The 23,252-nt window shown below is 45.6% G+C and overlaps 1 protein-coding gene across 2 annotated transcripts in view; it reads right to left on the reverse strand.

The window, feature by feature from the left end:
• Positions 1-6,470: 6,470 nt before the first annotated feature.
• Positions 6,471-23,252, reverse strand: part of P3H2 (prolyl 3-hydroxylase 2) — a 217,419-nt gene continuing 200,637 nt past the window's right edge. For both annotated transcript variants that reach the window (XM_088444721.1, XM_088444720.1), the window contains 6 exons: positions 22,691-22,786; positions 18,903-19,053; positions 18,123-18,240; positions 16,835-16,910; positions 8,572-8,712; positions 6,471-7,075 (listed from right to left, as the gene is read on the reverse strand). In XM_088444721.1, coding sequence (XP_088300847.1) covers positions 6,974-7,075; positions 8,572-8,712; positions 16,835-16,910; positions 18,123-18,240; positions 18,903-19,053; positions 22,691-22,786 — 684 coding nt within the window. In that variant the 3' untranslated portion in view covers positions 6,471-6,973. The remainder of the gene's footprint in view (positions 7,076-8,571; positions 8,713-16,834; positions 16,911-18,122; positions 18,241-18,902; positions 19,054-22,690; positions 22,787-23,252) is intronic.

Consider the following 23,252-nt stretch of genomic DNA (forward strand, 5'->3'; position numbering starts at 1 on the left):
GACCTTTTATAGAATCCAAAACCCGCAAGATCCGGAAGCAGGGGCTGGCTGGCAACTTTTAGCCTGGGGGGCAAATGCATGCAAGCGGCCCTGGCAGAGGAGTAGCGTGTAGCCAGGGTGCCCGAAGACCGTGCGTGCTATGGCGCCCCCCCCCTCAAGTGTTTCAGGGAGGAGGCAGGTCCATATGGGATTAATGCAAGGTAAAAATAAAGATATGGGGCAGCCCCCTGTCGTAGTGCCCATATGCAGTGCCCCCGTGTGCCACAGGAGAGAACACCCTTATGCATGCCTCCAGTAGTGCCCCCAGTAGTGATCCCCCCCTATGTAGTGCCCCTTGTGCCCCAGTAGTAAGCCCCTTATATAGTGCCCCCAGTAGTGGTCCCCCTGTGCAGTGCCCCCAGTAGTAAGCCCCTTATATAGTGCCCCCAATAGTGGTACCCCCTATGCAGTGCCCCTTATATAGTGCCCCCAGTAGCAGTCCACCCCCCATGCAGTGCCCCAATAGTGGTAACCCTTATGCAATGCCCCTTAAATAGTGGCCCCACTTGTAGTCTCCCCCCTATGCAGTACCCCCAGTATTGCCCTTTATATAGAGCCCCCAGCAGTGGTCCCTCGATGCAGTGCCACCAGTGGTAGTCCCCTCCCCCTATGTAGTGCCCCTAGCAGTCCCCTCTGCCCTATGCAGTGCCCCTAGTAGTAGTCCCCTCCCCTTGTAGTGCCCCTAGTAGTCGTCCCCTCCCCTTGTAGTGCCCCTAGTAGTAGTCCCACCCTTGTAGTGCCCCCAGTAGTAGTAGTAGCGCCCCCTTGTAGTGCCCCCAGTAGTAGTAGTCCCCCCTTGTAGTGCCCCCAGTAGTAGTAGTCCCCCCCTTGTAGGGCCCCCAGTAGTAGTAGTCCCCCCCTTGTAGTGCCCCCAGTAGTAGTAGTAGTCCCCTCCTTGTAGTGCACCCAGTAGTAGTAGTCCCCCCCTTTGTAGTTCCCCCAGTAGTAGTAGTCCCCCCCTTTGTAGTGCCCCCACTAGTAGCCCCCCCTTGTAGTGCCCCCAGTAGTAATAGTCCCCCCTTGTAGTTCCCCCAGTAGTAGTAGTCCTCCCCTTGAAGTGCCCCCAGTAGTAGTAGTCCCCCCCCCTTGTAGTGCCCCCAGTAGTAGTCCCCCCTTGGTAGTGTCCCCATAGTAATCCCCCCCTGGTAGTGCCCCCAGTAGTCCCCCCCCAGTAGAGAGAGACTTAATAAAAATTTAAAAAAATCACTTACCTGAAACTCCCGCTCCTGGTCCCGCTGCTAACAGCTCCTCCGGCCGCTTTGCATGGGAGAGACGCCATTACCCACTGCGGGAGCCGGAAGATGGCTCCCGCAGTGGCAGCAGCAGCAGCCGATGAGAGTCTGACAGACTCTCAGCGGCTGCTGATTACAGCAAACACACAGCTGCCGGCTCCGGCGGCTGTGTGTTTGGCAGTGTGTAGCGCTGACCGAACTCTGTCCGGTCAGCGCTACACACGCGGGCAGTCTGTGTCACAGTAACACAGACTGCACTGGCCCACGGCCCGTATGACGCTGCGGCCCGGGGGGCACATGGCACCCTGCCCCTCGGCCCTGCCCGCCACTGTCCGAAAGGCGGGATGATGACGTTTTGCCTCGATTTCAGTTCCGAGTCAGGCGAGAAAAGTCGAGCCTGACTCGGATACGACTCGGATCGGGGGGGCTCGGGGGGTTTGGATTTCAGAAATCCGAACCCGCTCATCCCTAAATTTTTCCAATACCAGCCTAGGCACAAGCACTAGTGATGGTTATGTTTAAAGGAGAGGACCCTTTTTTCTTTAAATAGGTTGTTTTAAGCAAACACGCTGGAAACATGCTGGCATTCCGTCAACCCCATCGCCAGATGGCTGACGAGTCAGCCCCAAAACTGCAACTTATTACATTTGGCAAGTTTACACTTCAACTCACCAGAAACTCAAAGCGGGTTCCAGAGAGTTTTGTCCCAATGAAAAATCGCGACCTACCGTATTACATTCCCCCCTGAATTCTTCGGAATGTGCTGTTCATTTTACGTGACTACAGTATGATGCATTTTGCAGGCGTCCCACACACATAAAAAGGCACAGATTCACCCTCATGCAGTCACAGAATATTTTTTTTATTTAAAAAAACAAAAAAAAATGACATTTATAAAAGGTAATTATGCACTTTCGTCTCAGCAAAAATAAGTTAAAATTCACTAGGGAAAACTAATATATAAAAAAGTTACTCCCAGTGAAATTAATACATTTAAGTGCACATTACCATTATCAAGAATGATTCAAAACATAGTGGAACTACTGCACCAAAGGGGGTCTGTGAGTCACACTTGCCCACCCCACCTCCCACAGTCAACAGAGTTTCTCCTTATTCTGCCATGCTCAATCCTTGGCCCACTGCCAGGTAACCATTTCTAAGGAGACTCATTGCTTGTAATGGTGCATACACACGATCAGATTTTTTCTTCAGATATGGACGATAACGATTTAAAAATCGTTCAGTCGTTCATATCTGATGAAAAATCGTTCATATCTGACATGCCTGAACGATGGACGATCAACGATGCGCGTTCCCGTTTGTCAGATAACGATATCTGACATCTGATGGGTTTGCAGTCAGACTTGGACGATTCCATTCATTTTAATGCAGTTAAAAATCGTTCAATCGTTCAAATCGTTCAAATCGTTCAAAACTTTGGTCAAATCGTCCAAATCGTTCAAATCGTTTAATCGTTCAGTCGTTCATCTGACAAATCTGACAAATCTGACCGTGTGTACGCTCCTTAAGGCAAAAGGCTCCATAACCAGAGTGTGACCATATATACCTTAGTTAATACTTCGATATATGAGGCTACAGCAGCTTTGCACCCCGTCCCAATATTGCAGAAACTTCTAAGAGTCTGCCTGTTGCTCTTTCTGCTACTATTACTACATCAGTGACTGCTTTCCATTTTATGACCACTTCACCACCACCACCCCTGGACGATGCACACTGATATGGTGTGTGGTCCTCCAGCTGGCCCCAGAAACATGAAATAGTCATGTAATGCTTTATACGAAGTGTTGGTTATAGTCTGTACCAAGCAGATGTCTAGAGAGATGCAAAAATCCAATCATCAGCTAAAGTGGATCATCCGCCATCAACATAGCTACTACTGTGCTTGCTGGTGGCCTCAGAATCACAATTCTATTCTCTTATTGAGTTACACTTTTGGAAGAAGCTATCCGCATGAATCTTGCCCTCAAGCCCACTAATTTCTAATAACACCCCTACAAACGACAGCCAGTCAATTTGTCGACATTCATAATGTCGCCATGGTCATTAGGTCGACAATCAATATGTAGACATGCATTTAGGTCAACATGGTTCAATGTCAGCACATCCTGAATGTCGACATTTAACATATTGACACCAAAAATGTCAACATATGGCTTTTTGATGATTTTTAGAGTTAGGATAAGGCTAAAATAACCTAATAAACATATGTTGACATTTCGGTGTTGACATGTTAAATGAACGTGTCAACATTTTAACCTGTCGACCTAAATAAATGTCTACATATTGATTGTAGACATTCTGGTGTTGACCTTCTGAATACCACACCCTACATACTGTACAGTGCTGTATATTATTGTTTTTTTATTTTTATAGCTACAGTACCAAATATAGGCTGTTTATTACTAATTCAGTGCCTGGAGCTTATTAACTGACAGCAGACTGAAGCCAAACAGGTATTTTTATGAAACATTGAAAAGTCATGTGCTAAACAGTTTGAGGTAAAAACGGTGAGAATTGCTGAGTGTATGAGAATGAAGTTGTTCCAGTCAGGAGAGTCTGCAATCTTATGGTTTCAGGGTTCATGCGAGGTGGGCAGATTATTAATAAAATCACCCAACTTCATTAAGGCGTGGGGAATATATTTTCCACCTGAACAAGTCAGACAGGAAGAATCTCTGATATATTCATGTCATAATAGCACATGTAGTATGTCTATGCTTGTATCTAACCTCACACAAATGTCTGCTTTCTTTTCCCGCAGTTCCTCAATGATGAGCAGGAAGCTAATGTCTGTAGTAAATAATGGCAACAATCTGTCTCCCTCTAAATTATTAGGGATGTGAGCCGACCCCCGTGTTTTGGTTTTGGATCTGGATTGCTTTTGCCAAAACCTCACCTCCGTGTTTTGTTTTCGTGTTTTGGTTTTGGATCTGGATTTTTTCTTAAAAAATCATAAAAACTGCTGAAATAACATAAAATGGGCCTGTTTTTGTTCCTATAGTATAATTAACCTCAATAACATTTATTTCCAGTAATTTCCAATCAATTTTGACCACCTCACAATATTATTTGCTTCATCTAGTTAAGGCCAAAAGGTTGCATCCAGCTAGCTGGCTGACTAAGCTAAGTGACACAGTGGGCGGCACTAACATTTGGCAGTTCAGTTTCTAATTTCCAACACGGAAACAGTGTGTTATACAGTGTGGGTTGGATACACCAATAGTGCACTTACTGTGACAGCAGTGTCGGCAGAGCGGGGTTGCTGACAGTGTCCTCAGTACATGGAATGGCAGTGCTACGGTGCTGGCAGTGTCCTCAGTGAAGGGTACCGGTGATGTTGGCAGTGCAGGGGTGCCAGCGGTGTCTTTAGTGCATGTTTGCTGGCTGTGTCGGCAGTGCGGGGGTACCAGCGTTGTCTTAGTGCAGGTTTGCTGGCTGTGTCGGCAGTGCGGGGGTGCCAGCGGTGTCTTAGTGCAGGTTTGCTGGCTGTGTTGGCAGTGCGGGGGTGCCAGCGGTGTCCTCATTGCAGGTTTGCTGACTGTGTCGGCAGTGCAGGGGTGTTCTCAATGCAGGGTGCCGGCGGTGTCGGCAGAGCGGGGGTGCCAGCGGTGTCCTCAGTGCAGGTTTGCTGACTGTATCGGCAGTGCAGGGGTGCTGGTGGTGTCCTCAGTGTGGGAGTGTCGGCAGTGTGGGGGTCGCTGTGTACTCAGTACGTTGGGCAGCAGTGCAGGAGTGTTGGCAGTGGTGGTGTCAGCAGCGGCGATGCTGCCAGTGCATAGGCAAACGCAGGAGGGGTTTCCGTCTGCTTGGAAACCCCCCTCCCCAGCCCACACTATGACCACAATAGAAATAGCAATATAATAGATTGTTACTAGTGCTGCATGTTCTTCTCAGTATCACAAATGAAATAATTAGGACCACCAGTGGATCTTTTAACATGTATCAGCCAGTAATAAATAACCTGTGCAAGAAAATAGAAGATATGGAAAACTTGCACTGTTAGAGATGCACTGCTATAGAGCCCAATTTGTACATATACAGTATGTCCAGGTAAGTGCTAGGTTCTTCTGCTGCTCCTCCAGGCTCCTACACTTGCTCCAATAGTCTGGAATGGTACCCACATCTAAAATAAATACGTTCAGCTCAGGCAGGATGGCCCTACTGCCGCATCTAATGGCTTACTGTGATCGCTGGTCCTGTATATGCTGGGATTATTACACACAATACACTGTGTATGACGCTTATTAAAGCTGGTTAAGTACTAATTCTGCCCTCTTCATTGACAGGCCACAGTCGCTCTAAAATTAAGCATTTTCAAAAAACCCCTCTGGAAATCCTGCATTTGCCACTGCAGTGGGGTGCCAACAGTGTCGGCAGCAGGGGGTGCCGGCGGCGGGGGATGATCGGCGCCATCTTCTTTTGTGCTTTTTTCAATGGGCTTAAGCTGATTGGCTGAGAGCCATGACAGACGGCTCTCTCAGCCAATCAGCGTTAAGCCTGCTGAAAAAAACCCTCGCGACTCGACAGAGGGGTTGCAAGGTTTTGCCTCGGGTCAGGGATCCAGGGCAGGCAGGGAGATCCGAGCTGGGCTCGGATCGACCCGGATGCCCCAAGTTCGGGTGGGTTCGGATCTCTTAGATCCGAACCCGCTCATCTCTATAAATTATAGCCTCCTACAGTATGCAGGCCCTACTCGTGTATATATATGTAAATCACAACAGTGATAAATCCATTTACTCACCCCTCAGAACCCATTGCATCTAGTACACAATGGTTCTTTTCCCCCCACTTGCTTTTCCCATTACAAAAACATGTACAAGTACTGAATTGACGTAATCACCAACAGTAATTTCAAATGGACAATAGTTGGGTAAAGCAGGAGCAGTACAGGGTTTTGCTGATTAACAGTCATGTTGGAAGAAATGCAGTTATTATAAGCGCTCACTATGGAATGGAGAAAAGAACACAAGCATTTGGTATCAGGCAATAGTTTTCAGAATCTAAAAAACAGAAGGTCACTGCCTAAGTTTCCCTTGCAGTAACCATGGTCCCAGTGCTATTAGGTGGTACTTGCAATAACCAGCTCGGGAACCCTCATAGGGTAAACAATTTTCTTTTAGCATCGTTGTGGCAAAAATCTTATTTTATTAGATAAAAGTAATCAACATACAAAGCTCATCCAATGCCCTGATATTTTTCATGGTAAGGTAAAATCTTATTTGATGGTTTTCAGTATTGTACAAAATAAATATATTATTTATCAATTATAAAGTTATGTAGATAAATAAATAAAGAGACACTGAAACAGACCAAAATATTCATTTACAGTATAAGATGTGTAACTCTGACCAGATAAGCAAGCCAGCTCCTCGCAGGTTTTCTTCCAGTAGCAGAATTCATATGGTGTATTGTTATAGAATTAATACCAATTATAATACTGGCAACAACAACATTCTACAAACACAAATACAGTACAGTTCTCAGTAGTACATTCCAGGAAACAAAAACAATACAGTATTTAAAAAAAAAAAAAAAAAAAAACCCTTCTGGGGAAAAAAATGTTTAGCTCCTTTTTCAACTTCTTATTTACATTACATTTTATGCTTTGTACAAAAATAAAATGTTCTAATAAGATTATTAATAATTAATAAATAGTTTTTTTTTTAATTAAAAATCACATGTTATAGCTCATCCTTAGGGTTGATATACAGCTCTTCACTTCCTCCACTGCTGCGACCATTATGGTCTAGCGACTGTATTACCTCATCCGCCTGCAGCCGTTCCTGAAAGCAGAAATACTTATTTATACATATACACAGCAATAGGTGATTCCGTACAGTCCTGGCCAAAACATTGATCGCGATCTAACGGTAGCTCAAGGAGCTCCCGCCGATAGATCGCAACTAACTTGCCTGCAGCGACTGGGAACACTGGCCTCTGAAGCGATCAGAGGCTAAAGAAGCCTCTGATTGCTTCAGAGGCCAGAATTCCCAGTGATGCAGTGCGCAGGTGATGTTTTGACGATGCGAGGAGCCTGCGCGTCTACTGGATCCGGGTTCCGGACTATAGACAGACCATTTTTGTGTCAAACTTTTGACCCTGTCGAACTTTTTACATGTCTAACTTTAATGTGCCTGACTTTTGTTTATGTCTAACTTTTTTCCCTGTCTAACTATTGACTGTCTAACATCTGGTGTCTATCTAGACATTGTCTAACTAATTACTGTCTATCTCTTATACCACACCCGTACTGAACAGGGATGTGGGGGCTGTTCTCCCAAGAGGTGCCAAGAGGTCACGCCCACTCCAAGCAAGGCAACACCCCCATTTTGGCTGGGAGGTTTTCCTATTCTCACTAGGTGTCACCACTGATGCAGAATTGTCCGTTAGGGGAACACCCATGTCTGCAGCTATGCAGACCTACATGCATTTTGCACGTATAAAAACTTACGATTGGATAGGTGGATCGGGAGAGGGAGGGGAAAGTTAGCAAGAATATGTTCACACAAATGCAGCCCATGCACACTAACATGTAAGCACATATATGCCTATTAGGAGTATCTCTTGCACCTGCTATATGGCACTTGCAAGTACACACTGATGATGATAACTTACAGCAAACACGGTGCAAGATGTAGCTGTTGCAGAGGCGTAAACATCTTGAGATGCGTACAACTCTGCATATGTCAGGAATTGCGCTATTATTTCATACACCTTACTTTTGAGCAATTTACACCAAATTTACTTTCAATTTAGCATCCACTCCATAGGGCTGATCACCCATTATAGCTATCAGTAAATACAGAATTTGAAACCTAAATCATTAGTGACAAGAGGCAAAGTGGTGCAATTAGTATACTGGGCGTCCTTATTTCATAATTGCCTACTCTCCCTAAATGCCCAGGAGACTCCCATATCTCGGATGGCTCTCCCAGACGTCCGGATGAGTAAACAAGTTTCCCGGAATGCCCTCGCAGCCGACCGCTGCCATCCACTCTTGGAATGGGTGGTCCGGATGATTTAATGACGCAATTCGCGCTGAATCGTGTCTTGGTGTCACTGCCCCCACCCCTTTACAAAGTTGATCATTTTGGCATTGTATAATAGTGGGTGAGGTCACTTGGCCACTTCATGCCCACCACATTGCCAACCTGGCTGGAGGGTGCAGCCATACAGTTATTCTCTGAGCTTTTCCTGTAAGAAATGTGTGCGGTGGAAAATGCTATGGAATAAATAAAAGTAGTAGCACTACTTTGTCAGGGTGTCTTGTGCAACTCACCAGTTCTCTGTACATCGGATCTAACGTGAACCAAAGAGCGACAGCGCACCTCTGTCCCTTGGTGACAGCTTTAACCCCATGAGGATTCTCCCCTCCAGAAGAGAACCCAACCAACCGACCACATTTAGGCTTTATGGCAGCCTGTAAAGAAACAAAGTTTCATTTGAGCTTATTAAAAATGTTTTGAAAAAGTACGACCTGTGATCAGAGCACTGTGATAAAGTACACATCTAAGTTCTAATGTATAATTGAATAGATCATAAATAAATCATATCCAAAGAGATAATGTGATGATTTGCCTGAATTCAAATATGTTATCTTTATATTTTAGACCAATAATGTGCAGACAAAGTGGATATATGGATCCTAGGCCTGCTAAGCAGCCATGCCCAATAGCCTATAAAACTACTGCAGCTATAGGTACACCATTGTCTATATCTCCTATTCACTCTAATCATCCAGTTGTGTGACTAACACAAGACAACTCATGCATTTGCATGTTTTCCTTATAACACATCTGACCTGTAGTTAATTCTATAGGTATCATGTAAACATGTGTAAAGTAAAACATTTCACTATTCAACCACTTGAGCCTGGAAATTGTAAGCATTCGCAAGCAGGGTACCCTCTACCCTCCAGTTTTGTGTCTGTACCATCTTCATCAACCTTGTATGCACTAGCTACATGATCATAGATGACTTGCTACATGGACCGACTGTATAGATGTATATACACTTGAGTGTGTTTGTATACACACACATGTATATATATATATATATATATATATACAGAGAGAGAGAGATTCCATAGACAAAAAAACCTTACTGTTTCACAAGTCCCATTAAGACTGCTTAGAGATGATCTGAAAATTCCTAAACACTATTGAATTTCTGCCGCTCAAATGACAAAAAGCAATGAAATTACGATCATTAAGGCTGACGCCTTAATGGACGTGTTCCTTGCGTAATACAGATATGGTATGCCATGACACCATGTGGTTAACTGCAGATTCAGCACTCTCACAGAGTGAGATTGCTGTCACTCACAAAATGGTGGAGCTGCTAATTCACAGAATTGTGTGCGTATTGGAATACACACACGCAGTCTATGCAACTGAGGTCTGAGCAGAATATAGAGCTGCACAGATAAGATAAGAGTATGGTGGATGGGGGGAGAAGACAGGGCGTTGTGGATGGGGCAGACAGAAAGTCGTGCAGAGGGGAAGATTAAGCAGTACAGATGGGGGTGAGCCAAAGTGATGCAGATGGGTTAAAACAGTGGTGCACATGGGGGGGGACAGAGTGGCATGGTTTGGGGGAACAGAGCAACATGAATGGGGACTACAGAGTAGCATGGATGCGGGAAGATAGAGCAGCGCAGATGCGTAAAGACAGATTGGTGTGGATGAGGAATGCAAACTAGCACAATGGGAGAACACACAACAGTAGGGATTGGGGAAGACAGATTAGTGCGGGTGGAAGGGGAAAGACAGAGTGGCATGGTTGGGGGGGAAAGAGTGGTGCAGATGGAGGAAGAAAGAGTGGCAGAGATGAGGGGAAGACAGAGCGACGTGGCTGGGGGCAAGGCAGTGGTGCAGATGGAAGGAAGCACAGTGGCACGGATGCAGGAAGATAGGGCGGTTCACATGGGGAAAGACATATTGGTGTGGATGAGGGCATGCAGACTAGCACAGTTGGGAGAACACAGAGCTGTATGGATTGGGGAAGTTATAGCAGCATGGAGGTGAAGATAGTGTACATGCATAGACAGAGTATAATAGTTTTAGCAATTAGGAAGCTGAATGTGTATAATAAATTAGATATATGTATTGAGTTAGAAGGATGTTGGAACCCAGTGGCATTATTGTGGTGACTGAATGGGAAGATTGTGGGCACTGAGTGGTATGTGTGTGCCACATAACTATTCAGACCTCAGTTGCATAGACTGCATGTGTGTATTCCAATGAGTACACAATTTTGTGAAATAGCAGCGCCACCATTTTGTGAGTGACAGTAATCTCACTCTGTGAGAGTGCTGAATCTGCAGTTAACCACATGGTGTCATGGCATACCATATCTGTATTGCGCAAGGAACATGTCCATTTAGTGTTAGCCTTAATTATCATAATTTCATTGCTTTTTGGAGTTTGTGTGGCAAAAATTCAATAGTTTTTATGAATTTTCCGATCATGTCTAAGCAGTCTTAATGGGACATGTGAAACCGTAAGGTTTTTTCCCAAGGAATTTCATAGCTTTTTTAAAATTTATTAACTATCAGGGTTTGGATGAGCGGGGAAGAACGGCAACAAAATGGTACACTAGTGCAACTGGAAGAGGGGAGAGGGCACAGCTCACAGGAGGTGATTTCCGAGGTGCAGAGTGCGAGACGGCTGTAGGCATGCGGGGTAGTGGCAGCAGCGGTGGTGCAGAGCAGTGGCAGCGGTGCAGTGCAAAGGGGGCATCAGCGGACGACAGAGGGCTCACTGGTAGAGCACATGCACCTGAGAAAATAAAATCAATAAGTCACAGATGCACGAACGCAGCAGTGAGATTCATCTATGTTTAAAAATTAAATGTGTAAAATAAAAAAAGGTGCCCCCCCTCCCAAAACACAACCAGCACTTTTAACAGCCAGTCCTGGTTGTGTTTAAATACAGGGGAAAAATTACGTAGGGGTCCCCTGTACTTAAGCACAACCAGCACCGGGCTAGTCAGAACCAGCGCTGGTTGCCAAAATACGGGGGAAAAATGACGTAGGGGTCCCCTGTATTCAGCGCAACCAGCACTGGGCTCTGAGCTGGCCCTGGTTCTGGAAATACAGAGGGGAAAAATGCGTAGGGTCCCCCTGTATTTACCTGAACAGCACCGGACTCTTTCTAGCAGGGGGGTGATGCCACAGCCAGGGGAGTCCTTTCACCGGGCCCCCCAGCCAAAGCATCACCCCTGACCACTAGTCAGCCCAGGCCAGGGATCCCTGGGGAGCAGGGGACCCCCCCAATAAAGGGGACCCTCTCCAGGGCACCCCAGGCACAGACTGATAGCCCGGGGCTATCCCCAGCACCCTGTGGCAGTGGGTGCTGGGTTACTTGTGTTGTGTGGTGCATATGAAAATATAAATATTGTCTTTTGCAGTAGTACTACAGGTCCCAGCAGGCATCCCCGCATACTCACACTTGGAGAACCACAAGTACCAGCAGGCAGGGCATTAAGGGCCCACTAGTACCTATAGTGCCCCTGCAAAAGAAATATTAAAATAAAACTGCGTGTTATATTTTATTTTGCCACACCACCTGGGGGCGGCAGCCTTTAAGCTCTTTTACATGGCTGCCGCTTCCCCCAGGACTTCTACGGCATCTTCACCTGGAGGGCGGTGGCCATTAAGCTCTTTCTCCTAGCCGCCGCCCATCCAGGATTTCCCGGCGTCTTCTTGCTTCAGCTGGTCTTCTCACCAGCTAACCGGCCGATGTACTGAGTGGACGGCACCTCCCGCTGGCTGTATATAAGTCAGCCGAGGGGGCGGGGTGATGACGTCGTGAGCCGTGATTGGCTCGCGGCGCTCATCTTTGAATTTCAAAAATGGCGCTGAGGCGCCATTTTTGAAAATGGCACTCTCTGTTTTTAATGGTGAAAACAGCTCATTGGCTGAGAGGCGGAAGGCTTGCGTCAATGAGCGCTCAGCGGACGGAGCTGTCATTCGGGTAGTAGTGTCCTTAGAGGACACTACTAATGTACGAGAGTCCGCGTATTTTCGTTTTTTTTTTCTGCCAAGACCCTGGATTGCCTGAAGAGGACAGATCCACGAATAGGAGGAGGTGAGTATGGAATTTTGATTACAGATAATCCATAGGATTATCTACTTGGAGAAGAGGACAAATTAGCTACAGGGATTCTAGGTGAGTCTGTGAGATAGTGTGTGCATGTGTGAGTACATGTGTGTGTGCATGTACAGTATGTTTTAATAAAATTTTACTTTTCTATGGTGTGTGTGTTCTGTGGTTTTTTAATATTGCTTTTGCTGTGGAACTACAAGTGCCAGCAGGCCCATAATGCCCCGCAAGTTGATATTTGTGGTTCTCCAAGCACCAGCATGTGGGGGAAGCTTGCTGGGAACTGTAGTTCCACAGCAAAAGACAAAGGCCCTGATTCAGAGCCGGACGCTCTGACCAGAGCGCTCGCTCTGAATCAGGGCCCACCTCCATTAATATGGAGCGTCCTCCTGGACGCTCGTATAGCTGTAGGTCACCACCCACAGCATATACGAGCGTGCAGGATGATGGTCGCGATGGTCTTGACCATCGCGACCATCGAAACTGCGAGCAAAAGCCTGCGGTTGGGTTTTTCAATTGCAAGGCCAGGAGTGATTTTGGCTCTATCAGAGCCAAAATCACTCCCACTGACATCACTAGTGATGTCAGTGGGGCAGGCTTCAGACGGTAGGCGTTCCCTTGGGAACGCCTACGTCTGGCAGGCATGCCCCCGGCACGCCCACCAAAGGGGGTGTGCTGTCAGTCACCATCGACAGCACGCCCCCTTTGATGAGACACTCCGAGCGAAGGAAAGTCCTTCGCTCGTCGGGTCTCGCGCAGTGGGGACCATCGACCCACTTGCGAGCGGACAGCCGCTCGCGAGTGGGTCTGAATGAGGGCCAATATTTTAACTCTTTACTTGCACCACACTTTACACAATAAACCTGGCACCCACCTCTCCAGGAGTGCCAGGGCTAGCCCCGGGTTATCAGCCTGGGCTGCCCTGGAGAAGGATCCCTGGCATGGGATGACTAGTGGTCAGGGGTGATGCTTCGGCTGGGGGGCCCGGTGAAAGGGCTCCCCTGGCTGTGGCATCATCCTCCCGCTAGAAAGAGTCCGGTGCTGGTTCTGGTAAATACAAGGGGACACCACGCATTTTTTCCCCCTGTATTTCCAGAACCAGAGCCGGCTCAGAGACCAGCCAGTGCTGGTTGCGCTAAATACGGGGGACCCCTACGTCATTTGTCCCTCTTATTTTGGCAACCAGGACTGGTTCTGAAAAGCCTGGTGCTGGTTGTGCTTCATACGGGGGAGCCGTACGTCGTCTGTCCCCTGTATTTAGCACAACCAGTACTGGGTCTCCAAAGCCCGATGCTGGTTGTTTTTTGGGGGGTGGAAGCAGCTATCACGATTCTTCTAGATCCGAGCCTGCATCTGTGTGCTGCTACCTCCCCCGGGTCCTAACGCCTGCCCCACCGCTGCCATGAACTGCCGCCCGCACCGATGCCACTAACGGCGCTACCGTCCCCCGGGTCCTGGCCACAGCTAATGCCCGCTACCCCCAGCACCATTCCCTTGGGTCCCACCGCAGCTAACGCCAGCTTCCTTCCCCCGAGCCCACCACCGCTAAAGCCCACAAACGATGCCCATCTTTGTGCACCCAAGTGAAGCCACAGTGAGTACATCTGCCGGAGGCTCCTGCTGCAGCTGTGCAACAAGTTGAAATTTCCTATCTATTCAATGGCGCATTCTTGAGGTAATAGTTTAAAAACTGTAACTTTCTATTTTATCTGAACCCCAAAAGCACGTACCCTGGCACAATAGCTACCTAATAAAACAAACCCCAAGTCTAAATTGGCCCCCTATCCTGAGTTATGCCCTCCCTGCTTGCGGCAGACGAAACCATACCACAAGGGTTTCGTCGCAAGCCCCGATGGTCGTGATGGTCTTGACCATCGCGACCATCAACCTGGCCACTCACTAAAGCAGGAGGCCGGCTCATTACACAGAAGCGGCCGCCCTAATTCAGAGCGAGCGCTCGTATTTTGCGAGCGGCTCTGAATGAGGTCCTCAGTGTGATATCATACAGGACGAAAGGAAAAAGTTCATTAAGTTCTTAAGTAATGTTATAGGGTTTTACATTTATTATATTTGTTATAATCAAAAACAGTTCTTACCATATGTGTGCATGTTCTGATAAATTAGAAAGTGTCTTATATACAATTTATATAACCAAGTTAATCTGTAACATGCATAAGATACATTAGCATTAAAGTGTAATGAACCTTTCCAGGGCATTTCATATGCAATGCTGGTAAGCCGAGAGCGTGGCAACCTTTCTGCAACCTTTGGATATGTATTTTCTCAGGCTAAAATGATGAAATTTTTCTGTTATGAGAACACTCCCAGCTATAATGTCAACAGAACATGTAATTACTGAATAATATCCTGAGCCTTGTAGTGTGGAGGCAAAACACAAGCTATTATACAAGTGTATACTGTAATGTCCACTAGAGGGAGACAGAGTTACTGTACTGTAGTTTACAATAGTATTAAAAATTCTAGCTGTAATATTACATTTGTGTGCTATAATAACAAATAGATATTTCATTTCCTATTTTGGAACTTGGTTTAAAAGTGAAAAAAATTTAATTACACTGTGTTAAACATTAAATATATAATCTCAGTGGTGTATGTGACAAAATCTTAATACAAAAAAACATCATAAATGTGTGTTTTTATGTGAATAGCTTTATATAAAATAAAATCTGATAAACTTCATGTTTGAGCTTAGAGACCAGCTGATGCTCTCAACCTTAGCCGGTGAAATGCTGCAAAGCAGGGACAGAATGAAGTCTTTACCAGGGGGGATTCAACATTTCCTTTTACCAAAATATGTAATTACACTACACACACACTTTACAAAGCATATATAGCAAACATTATAAGTACATACATCCTGTTCTGGAAAATAACCCTACATATATCAGACTGCTTTTCAAAACATGAACCAATGCCATAGACTGGTTGTACATGCCCAGGACGGTGCTGGAGTGACAAGAACTCAATAATTTTTCCTTTTAGCAGTGGAGAACACATATCAATAAGGCATACTCACTGGGTGAATGTATGGCAATTATAGAACTCCAAATATTTGAAAAGGCCAAAGGAAGAAATTGTAAGATAAGCGTAAACATACACAACCTTCTGGATTAATTACTGAACAAAGAAGAATATAACATAAAGTCTTAGTATGGTTAAAGTAAACCTAAATACTGTATATGACTTGGCCGCTAACCTGAGCAGGTGATCCGAAATATCTTAGAAACAGAAAATATGGAAGTGAGTAAATGCTGCATTGTTATGTTATGTGCCCTATACTGCCAGGTATATATTCTATAAGGCTGAAGGCAGTCATCTTAAAAAATCACCCATGTGTGATCTAAACATCAGAGACACAAACAAAAACTTCTAGAAAACCATAAATGGCCGCATCCAGAGAGATCCATGGGATTTATTCAAAAGAGAGATACAATGTTTTGTACTTGATTTTACTCACACTACAGGGGGAGATGTATCAAACCTTTGAGAGAGATAAAGTGGAGAAATTGCCCATAACAATAACATCAGCTTCTAGCTCTCATTCAACGAGCGTAGTCTATAAAATGACAGAAGCGTATTTGTTGCTATAGGCAACTTCTATCTTTCTTCAAGGTTTGTTACACCTCCCCCATTATGTTGCATTGCAAGCACAGTCATGTAATAGTCCAAAACTGACCAAAGGGGGATATTTATCAGAATTTGGAGAGCGAGAAGTCTGGAGCTTCAAAGAAAATCTGTTTTTCACATAAAGGGACTGATTCAGAGTCGCAGGCACGGGCGATGCCACAACTGGCTGATGTTTTAAACCCGTGCATGCATCCCAGTCACACAGCACACGTGCCCTGATTGTTAGAACCGAATCAGACCCATGGTCTGTGCAATGCAGAGGGCATTCCTGGAAGGTTACAGGGTGGCTAAGCAGATGCGGGTGTGTCGCTATAAGCAGCTGCATTCAAAGATGCAAAGCCGCTCACACAGTGAAATGCGTCGCTGCAAGTGGACATCTCAGTATTATGACCATCGGCCGTGGCTTAGCATAAGATGCAGCCGTGTCTGTGTGTGACTCAGAATCAGACCCACCGTACTTACCACTGAGATGGCATTTGTGAATCTCTGTGGTTTAAAAGCTTATGTGTTAAATGCACAGCACAGTAACTACTTATTCAATTTATGTAGAAAGACTTCCTCACTCATTTTCTTTCATCTTCTAATAAAAAGATACAGGGGGAGATATATCAAAGCTTGGATAAAGATAAAGTGCAGGGGGAGAGATAAAATACCAACTAATCAGCTTCTGTCATTTTTCAAACACAGCTTGTAAAATGGCAGTTCAAAGCTGATTGGTTGGTACTTTATCTCTCTCCAAGCTTTAATAAATCTCCCCCACAGAATGAAGCATCCATACAATATACTTACAGTGACCGTTTTGGCATTCATTTCAGTGAATACAAATTCTCCGCCATCAAAATCCCCATTGAGATATAGGAGAGCACTGCAAAAACAGGAAAAGTGTTTAGCTGCCAATAGTAACCTGACGTTTTCTCTTAGTATTGTGTCAGTCGCAGGAGTGTTTGTGGGAGAACATCATACATTGGGCTATGGTTTGTAAAAAGCAGGAATTACTGGTAAGTCTCTTGTCACGTGTGTGTGTGTGCGTACACTATATAAACAGACACAAGGCACTAACCTATCACCATTGCAGGGGTAGTGGTCACCAGTCCTGGAGGTAAGAGGATTCACCTTCTAAGACTGTGCCCTTCTAAGAGCAGGGGAAGACCCTCAAGCTGGGTGCACACTATTACGATTGCAAGCTGATCGGGTAAAACTGTCCCGATCAGCCGTGCAGTCTGCGCCCAGTGTGATCCCCTGTCAGCCATGTACACACTGTGCAGACATAGCACAGTGTGTACAGGCTTCTATGGGATCGGGAGGTCGACCCAATATATATTAAACCATACATAAGATGCAACCTCCCTATCCCGACCGTTGCAGGAACGTTAAAAGCCGTTTATCGGCTAACGCTTCTGCATCGGGACAGTGTACACACCTATACAATCCAACGGCCGTTCTCTCGCTATTGGATGAACGGCCCGATGATTGTATATAAGAGGTGTGCACCCAGCTTAAGAACGGTAAACAGGCATTGACAAACCTTCCCCCAAATTCTGTTATGGTGGTCAGCAATGTCATGTTCCACCTCTCCCACTAACAGTATATAATATCTACATTGACCATTTGAACATACCTTGTTTAGAATATTAAGTAATTTACAGTCTAGAAATGTTTGTACACATTACAATTTACAGTACAGCGCTATTTTTATTTAAAAAAACCAGAACTAAGGTTAAAGCAAGAGACAATAACCTTAATTCACCATGAGAAGAACATGATTTGGGGTGAGGATGGCTGAATAATAGTTCATTACTATTACTAGGTTGGCCGCAAGTATATATGCCATGTACTACACTTTTCTCCATACTTCACATGCGGACAAATACATTTTTGTATATCCTTGCTTGCTGGGCCATTTGAATGCCTTTTGCTTTTTATCCCGGTCCCTGGCTGGCCCAACTGCAACAGCTTAGCCTCAGCACTGCACAGTTATGTAGAAAGGGAACACTGGGTCCAGTAATCAACATGACTTGAAAATAATCATCCCAATACCTTTAAAAGGATGTTGGTTTTTAGAAGAGATTCAGATTACCTATAATCTCGGTATGTGTAGGCTGGAGACTCCTTCCAACATTCATTGGCTTCTGGATCTAGCAGACAATTATCAGCATGAATAGGGTGACTCAAATCATTCCTATTGTCCTGCTGACCTGTAGATATGGCACAACAAACAATATCAACCCAAAAATGCATTTAAATGTAGTCATTATACAGATCTGTGGTTGTCAAACAAAATCAAATAACTATGTATTCCGTTTTAAATCTATATAGATCTGTGGTTGTCAAACAAAAATCAAATAACTATGTATTCCGTATTAAATCTATATGCAATGCTAAAATGTAATTTAACAGTGAAAATTGTGTCTAAATGTCTGAAGAGAACTACTGCACTTGAGCAAAGTCATACTATTGTACCTACATTAGTAACCTAAGTACTGATATAAACCAATCCTCCTACAAATGTCACTACTCTGCGCTAAGCCTGAACAATTGTTTGAATCAGCTGTATCTTAACCTTGTTTGGGAACATCACTGTGAAGTCTCAGCTACATGTATCATTGTTTTTATTAGTTACATTAATCTGCTTGATCTGGAACCCAGTCTAGTAATCATAATGTATTTTCTCTACCTCGTGAAGAGATTACACCAACAGATCTTTAAATTCTAGGAATCAGAAGGATCACAGTGAAATGAAGGATGTGTTAACATCCATACACTTGTATGGAAGGTAACATGTCCTAACAAGACCTAATGCACATCCAAATTGTGTTGAATATTGATGTATCTAGGAGACCAGCACATGCACACTTACCCTGCAAAGCTGTCCTGCACACTAGGTGTGTATAAGAAAAATACAGTGTAGTGTTCAGCATGAAGTATGACTGTACAATTCTTCGAGCCTTTTCACTCACATCGTAAAACAAGCGAGCGCTTTTCATTGGCATGTGACCTTCATAGCCGTGCTTCCAAGGGAAAAGATCAAGAGGCAATCTTAGATTGTGCATCATGAGTAAGAAAACGTGTAATGAAGGGATACTCCAACAATAGCTTGCCTTTATTAAAAAGTTTTAAAGTGGTTCCGTCTACCACTATAAATTCTATACGTATAGTGCTTATAAAAGATATTTACAGCCCTTGGGGTTTTTCCTTTGTTGCTGTGTTACAACTTGGAACTATTATAGATCCATAACGTATTTCCAGTAATTAACGCAAAGGACTTGATAATGTCCCCAATTTTTTTAATCCAACTATTTGTTAAAACTAATTATGAAAAACTGAAAATAAGCGATTGCGTTAGTATTCACTTGGTATAATCACCTTTGGTAACAATTACAGATCTGAGACTATTTGGGTAAGGGTTAGTTTTTCACATATACAGTACAGTAGACACTGGAATGTAAGCCCATTCTTCATTCTTCTTTGCAAAATAGCTCAAGCTCCATCAGATTGTATGATGACCATTGGTGGACAGCACTTTTTACATGTTGAAGAAATGCTGCTCAGTTGGACTGAGGCCCTGATTCAGAGCCGGTCGCTCTGACAGAGCGCTCGCTCTGAATCAGGGCCGGTCTTTTTTATTTTAGAACGGCCTCCTGACCGCTTGCATAGCTGTGGGTGACCACCCACAGCTATAGCGAGCGGCCAGGAAGATGGTCGCGATGGTCAAGACCATCGCGACCATCAGGCTTGCGACGAGACCCTTGTGGTAGGGTCTCGCTGCCGCAAGCCCCAGAGAGATTTTGGCTCTAACAGAGCCGGAATCTCTCCACTGACATCACTTGTGATGTCAGTGCGGCCAGCCCCAAACAGTAGGCGTTCACATGGGAACGCCTACCGTTTGGGCAGCCACCCCCCCGGCCCACCCACCAAAGGGGGCATGCTGTCACTCAACATCGACAGCACGCCCCCTTTGGTATGAGACCCGGAGCAACGCATTGCCCTTCGCTATCCGGGTCTCGCGCATGCACACGACGGAGCTGGCTCCGTAGTGCGCATGCGCTCTGGGCCACCATCGACCCGGTTGCGAGCGATCAGAGCTTGTGACCGGATCTGAATCAGGCCCTGAGATCTGAGTTCTGTCTAGGCCACTTGAGGACATTGACCACTCCAGGGTGACTTTTGCTGTCATGTTGGAAGATAAAGTTTCTTCCAAATCCAAGCGCTCTTGTAGCCTGCAGCAGGTTTTCCTCCAGGATTTGTCAGTACTTTGCTCCTTCCATTCTCCTCTGTTTTTATTAGCTTTCCACCCTAAACCTAACCATCCCAGGGGTGCCTAACCCTAACCTCCCCCCCTGGGGTGCCTAACCCTAACCCCCCCTTCCCCTAGTCTAAACCTCCCGGGGGGGGTGTCTAACCCTGTCCCCCCGGGAGCCCCTAAATCTAACCCTCCCCCCCCTGCGTCTGTCCGCTCGCGACGCCCGGCTTACCTGCACTCGGTATGTCGGGCATCGGGATTTCGGCGGGTGGATAATGATAAGCATTGGGATTTTGATGCCTATCATTAGTACCATGCCGATTTCACAGTCGGGAAGCTGTCGGTCGGCATTTTTGGTGAAAATAAGTAGTCCCATCATATTTGGGATACTTGAAAATGGGTGCTAGCATATTTTTATGTCTCTAAAGTGAAGTTTTTAAAAACATGAAAAATCCACCTGCTGCATGCACCTGCAATCCCAAAAACACCTCACCCATCCTTGCAGCCCCCCAAGAAGCCTGTTTTGCTACTTTTTATGTTTATCCCCCCACTTTTTACATTTTCACCCCAAAAATGACATGTCTTTTTTGTGCTGTTCTTAGATTTTTGTTTTTTTTGCAGATTTGTCCTTTGGGGGGCTGTCCCAAGGGTTCTGAGTCGTTACCCCACGTTTGCACCCCAAACTAAAGATTTTGCACTCAATGCATCGAGTTTCCGCTTAGGCGAAATTGTCCTGGAATTGAAGGGGTGAGTTTTTTTTAGGCAAAATTTTCTCAAGTAAACCCGCCGAAAATGGCCCTAAGTACCTGGGGGAGGTCACACAGACAGGTGTATTTATGCTGCTATTACCTGACACATCATAACTGCATACTATTTATGTGACATGTGAAGAAAGTGGGTTACATCAGAGGCAGGGGTGTTTCTAGAGAGGGGGCCCGTGTGCAGCATCCGACACGGGCCCCCCTCCTCTCCGCCCGGCGGCCGGCAACGCACTGAGCTGTGTGCGGCCAGCGCAGGAGTTATAGACTCTGGGCACTAGAGCGTGCCCATAGTCTATAATGTATGCACAGGTCACTGGGAAAATGGCCGTGGCGGACATTTTCCCTGTACTGCACATGCGCAAACGACGGGAAAATGGCCACAGCGCCGGACCCCCGCGCCAACGTGGGACTCCGGAGAGGTAAGTAATATTATGGGTGCAGGGTGTGCGGGGACCCCCTGGACCCATTATAGATATGCCCCTGATCAGATGAATTGAAATATGGATGTATCAAGGGGTGAATACTTATACACTTAATTCAGTTTTTTGTTGCTAACTAATTTTGACAAATGGTTGGATTAATGTTTTTTGGCACATTATCAATTTCTTTGTGTTGATTACTGGGAATACATTTCAATGAAATCTATCATGGTTTAACACAGCAAAATGTGAAAAAGCACAATGGGGATTATTGTACAAGGAAAGTATGGGTATATTGTAGTGAGCATCACTGGTGCACTGTTAATAGATAATAATCAGCTATAAAATACATTACAATTCTGGAAATATTTCTGTTGGATAAAGACTACTTATGGCAGGGGTCTTCAACGGCCCATGGAGCTATTCTCCATGGCCCGCCGACTGGGGCACTGCGCAGCTGTTTCCCGTGGCCCTCAGACCAGGATCCACGTTCCAGGTTGTCAGACGTTATCACGCACCTCATTACCCCCAGCCGCTGGCATCACACTGCAGCGCGGCTCTGTCCTTTCAGCTACTGGGACCACACAGCACAAGTTTACTTTCCCAGGCTGCTACGCTAAGCCGCTGAACCATTGAGTGTCACTGGACGCGGGGTGGACTGATCACCATTGCTGCTGACAGGGATGCCAGGAGACAGCGCTCCTTAAACAGGTACAGTATATGTGCAGGTGGCGGGGGATGCTGGCACTGAGGGGTTGGGGGGCAGAGATTGGTGGTGGGGACGCTAAAGGGGTTAACGAACATAAAGTCTCTGCTGCCAGGAAGTGACAGGATGTAAAAAAGGTAAACAGACCGTGTTTAGTTCATTAATATAATAAAATTATCTTTTGAAGTCTTCATTATGGCCTTATGAGTCTGGAAAAGGTCTTAGAATCCTCTAAAATGTAAAAGTCTAAATACCGCAGTATAGCTTAGTGGCCCTGTGCTTTGTTGAATTTTTTAATGTGGCCCACACTGTTTAAAGGTTGAAGACTCCTGACTTATGTGATTATCAGCTAATCAGCAAGGCATGGATAACACAAGTTATGGTCCTATGGAGGTGTAGCGCCACCTACTGTACATTTTGTAAAGTGCTAGGCTATTATGGTCCAGATGCAGAAATAGTGTCTGAATGAGTTTGCAGGTGTATAACATGTGTATAACACCTGTAATAGGGCTAACTTACCTTTAAAGCCTTTAGCACTGTGGCCCCTTCAAACTTCTCATTTGGAGTATGAGGTGAGGTTTTACCCCTGTATCCATCTCCAGCTAGCACTATGGTCTAACAAACACAGTTAAACAGAATCCATTAAAACACACAAAGAAAACCAAAAACTGTACTATACATGTGTTATATCATATGCTGTATTTAATGTCTGCATACAATATACAAAAGAACAGTGGTCGCCATCCGGTAGCTCGCGGCCATAATTTGGGTAGCTCAGAGTTGCCTACCCTCCCGATTTTCGCGGGAGTCTCCCGAATAAAGGTGGGAGCTCCCGCAACCCCGTAAAGTAAGTTGAATCCCCCGCATTCCCTCTGCCCTGTCTAAAAATCCGGACTGCGCATGCGCGATTCCGGAGGTAAAGGGGGCGGGGCCCGAGCTTAAGACGCAGGGGCGCACTCACCGGGTGCAGGGAGGGAGGAGTGTGGCTGCTGTGAGGTCTCCTGGGCACGCCTTCCCCTGCTCACAGACTGCTGCTCCCAGCATTCCCTGGCCAGCCTGTGATGACAGAGGACGGAGGGGG

This window comes from Taudactylus pleione, unplaced genomic scaffold, assembly GCF_031769625.1.
Source record: "Taudactylus pleione unplaced genomic scaffold, aTauple2 ptg000372l, whole genome shotgun sequence".
Lineage (NCBI taxonomy): Eukaryota > Metazoa > Chordata > Amphibia > Anura > Myobatrachidae > Taudactylus > Taudactylus pleione.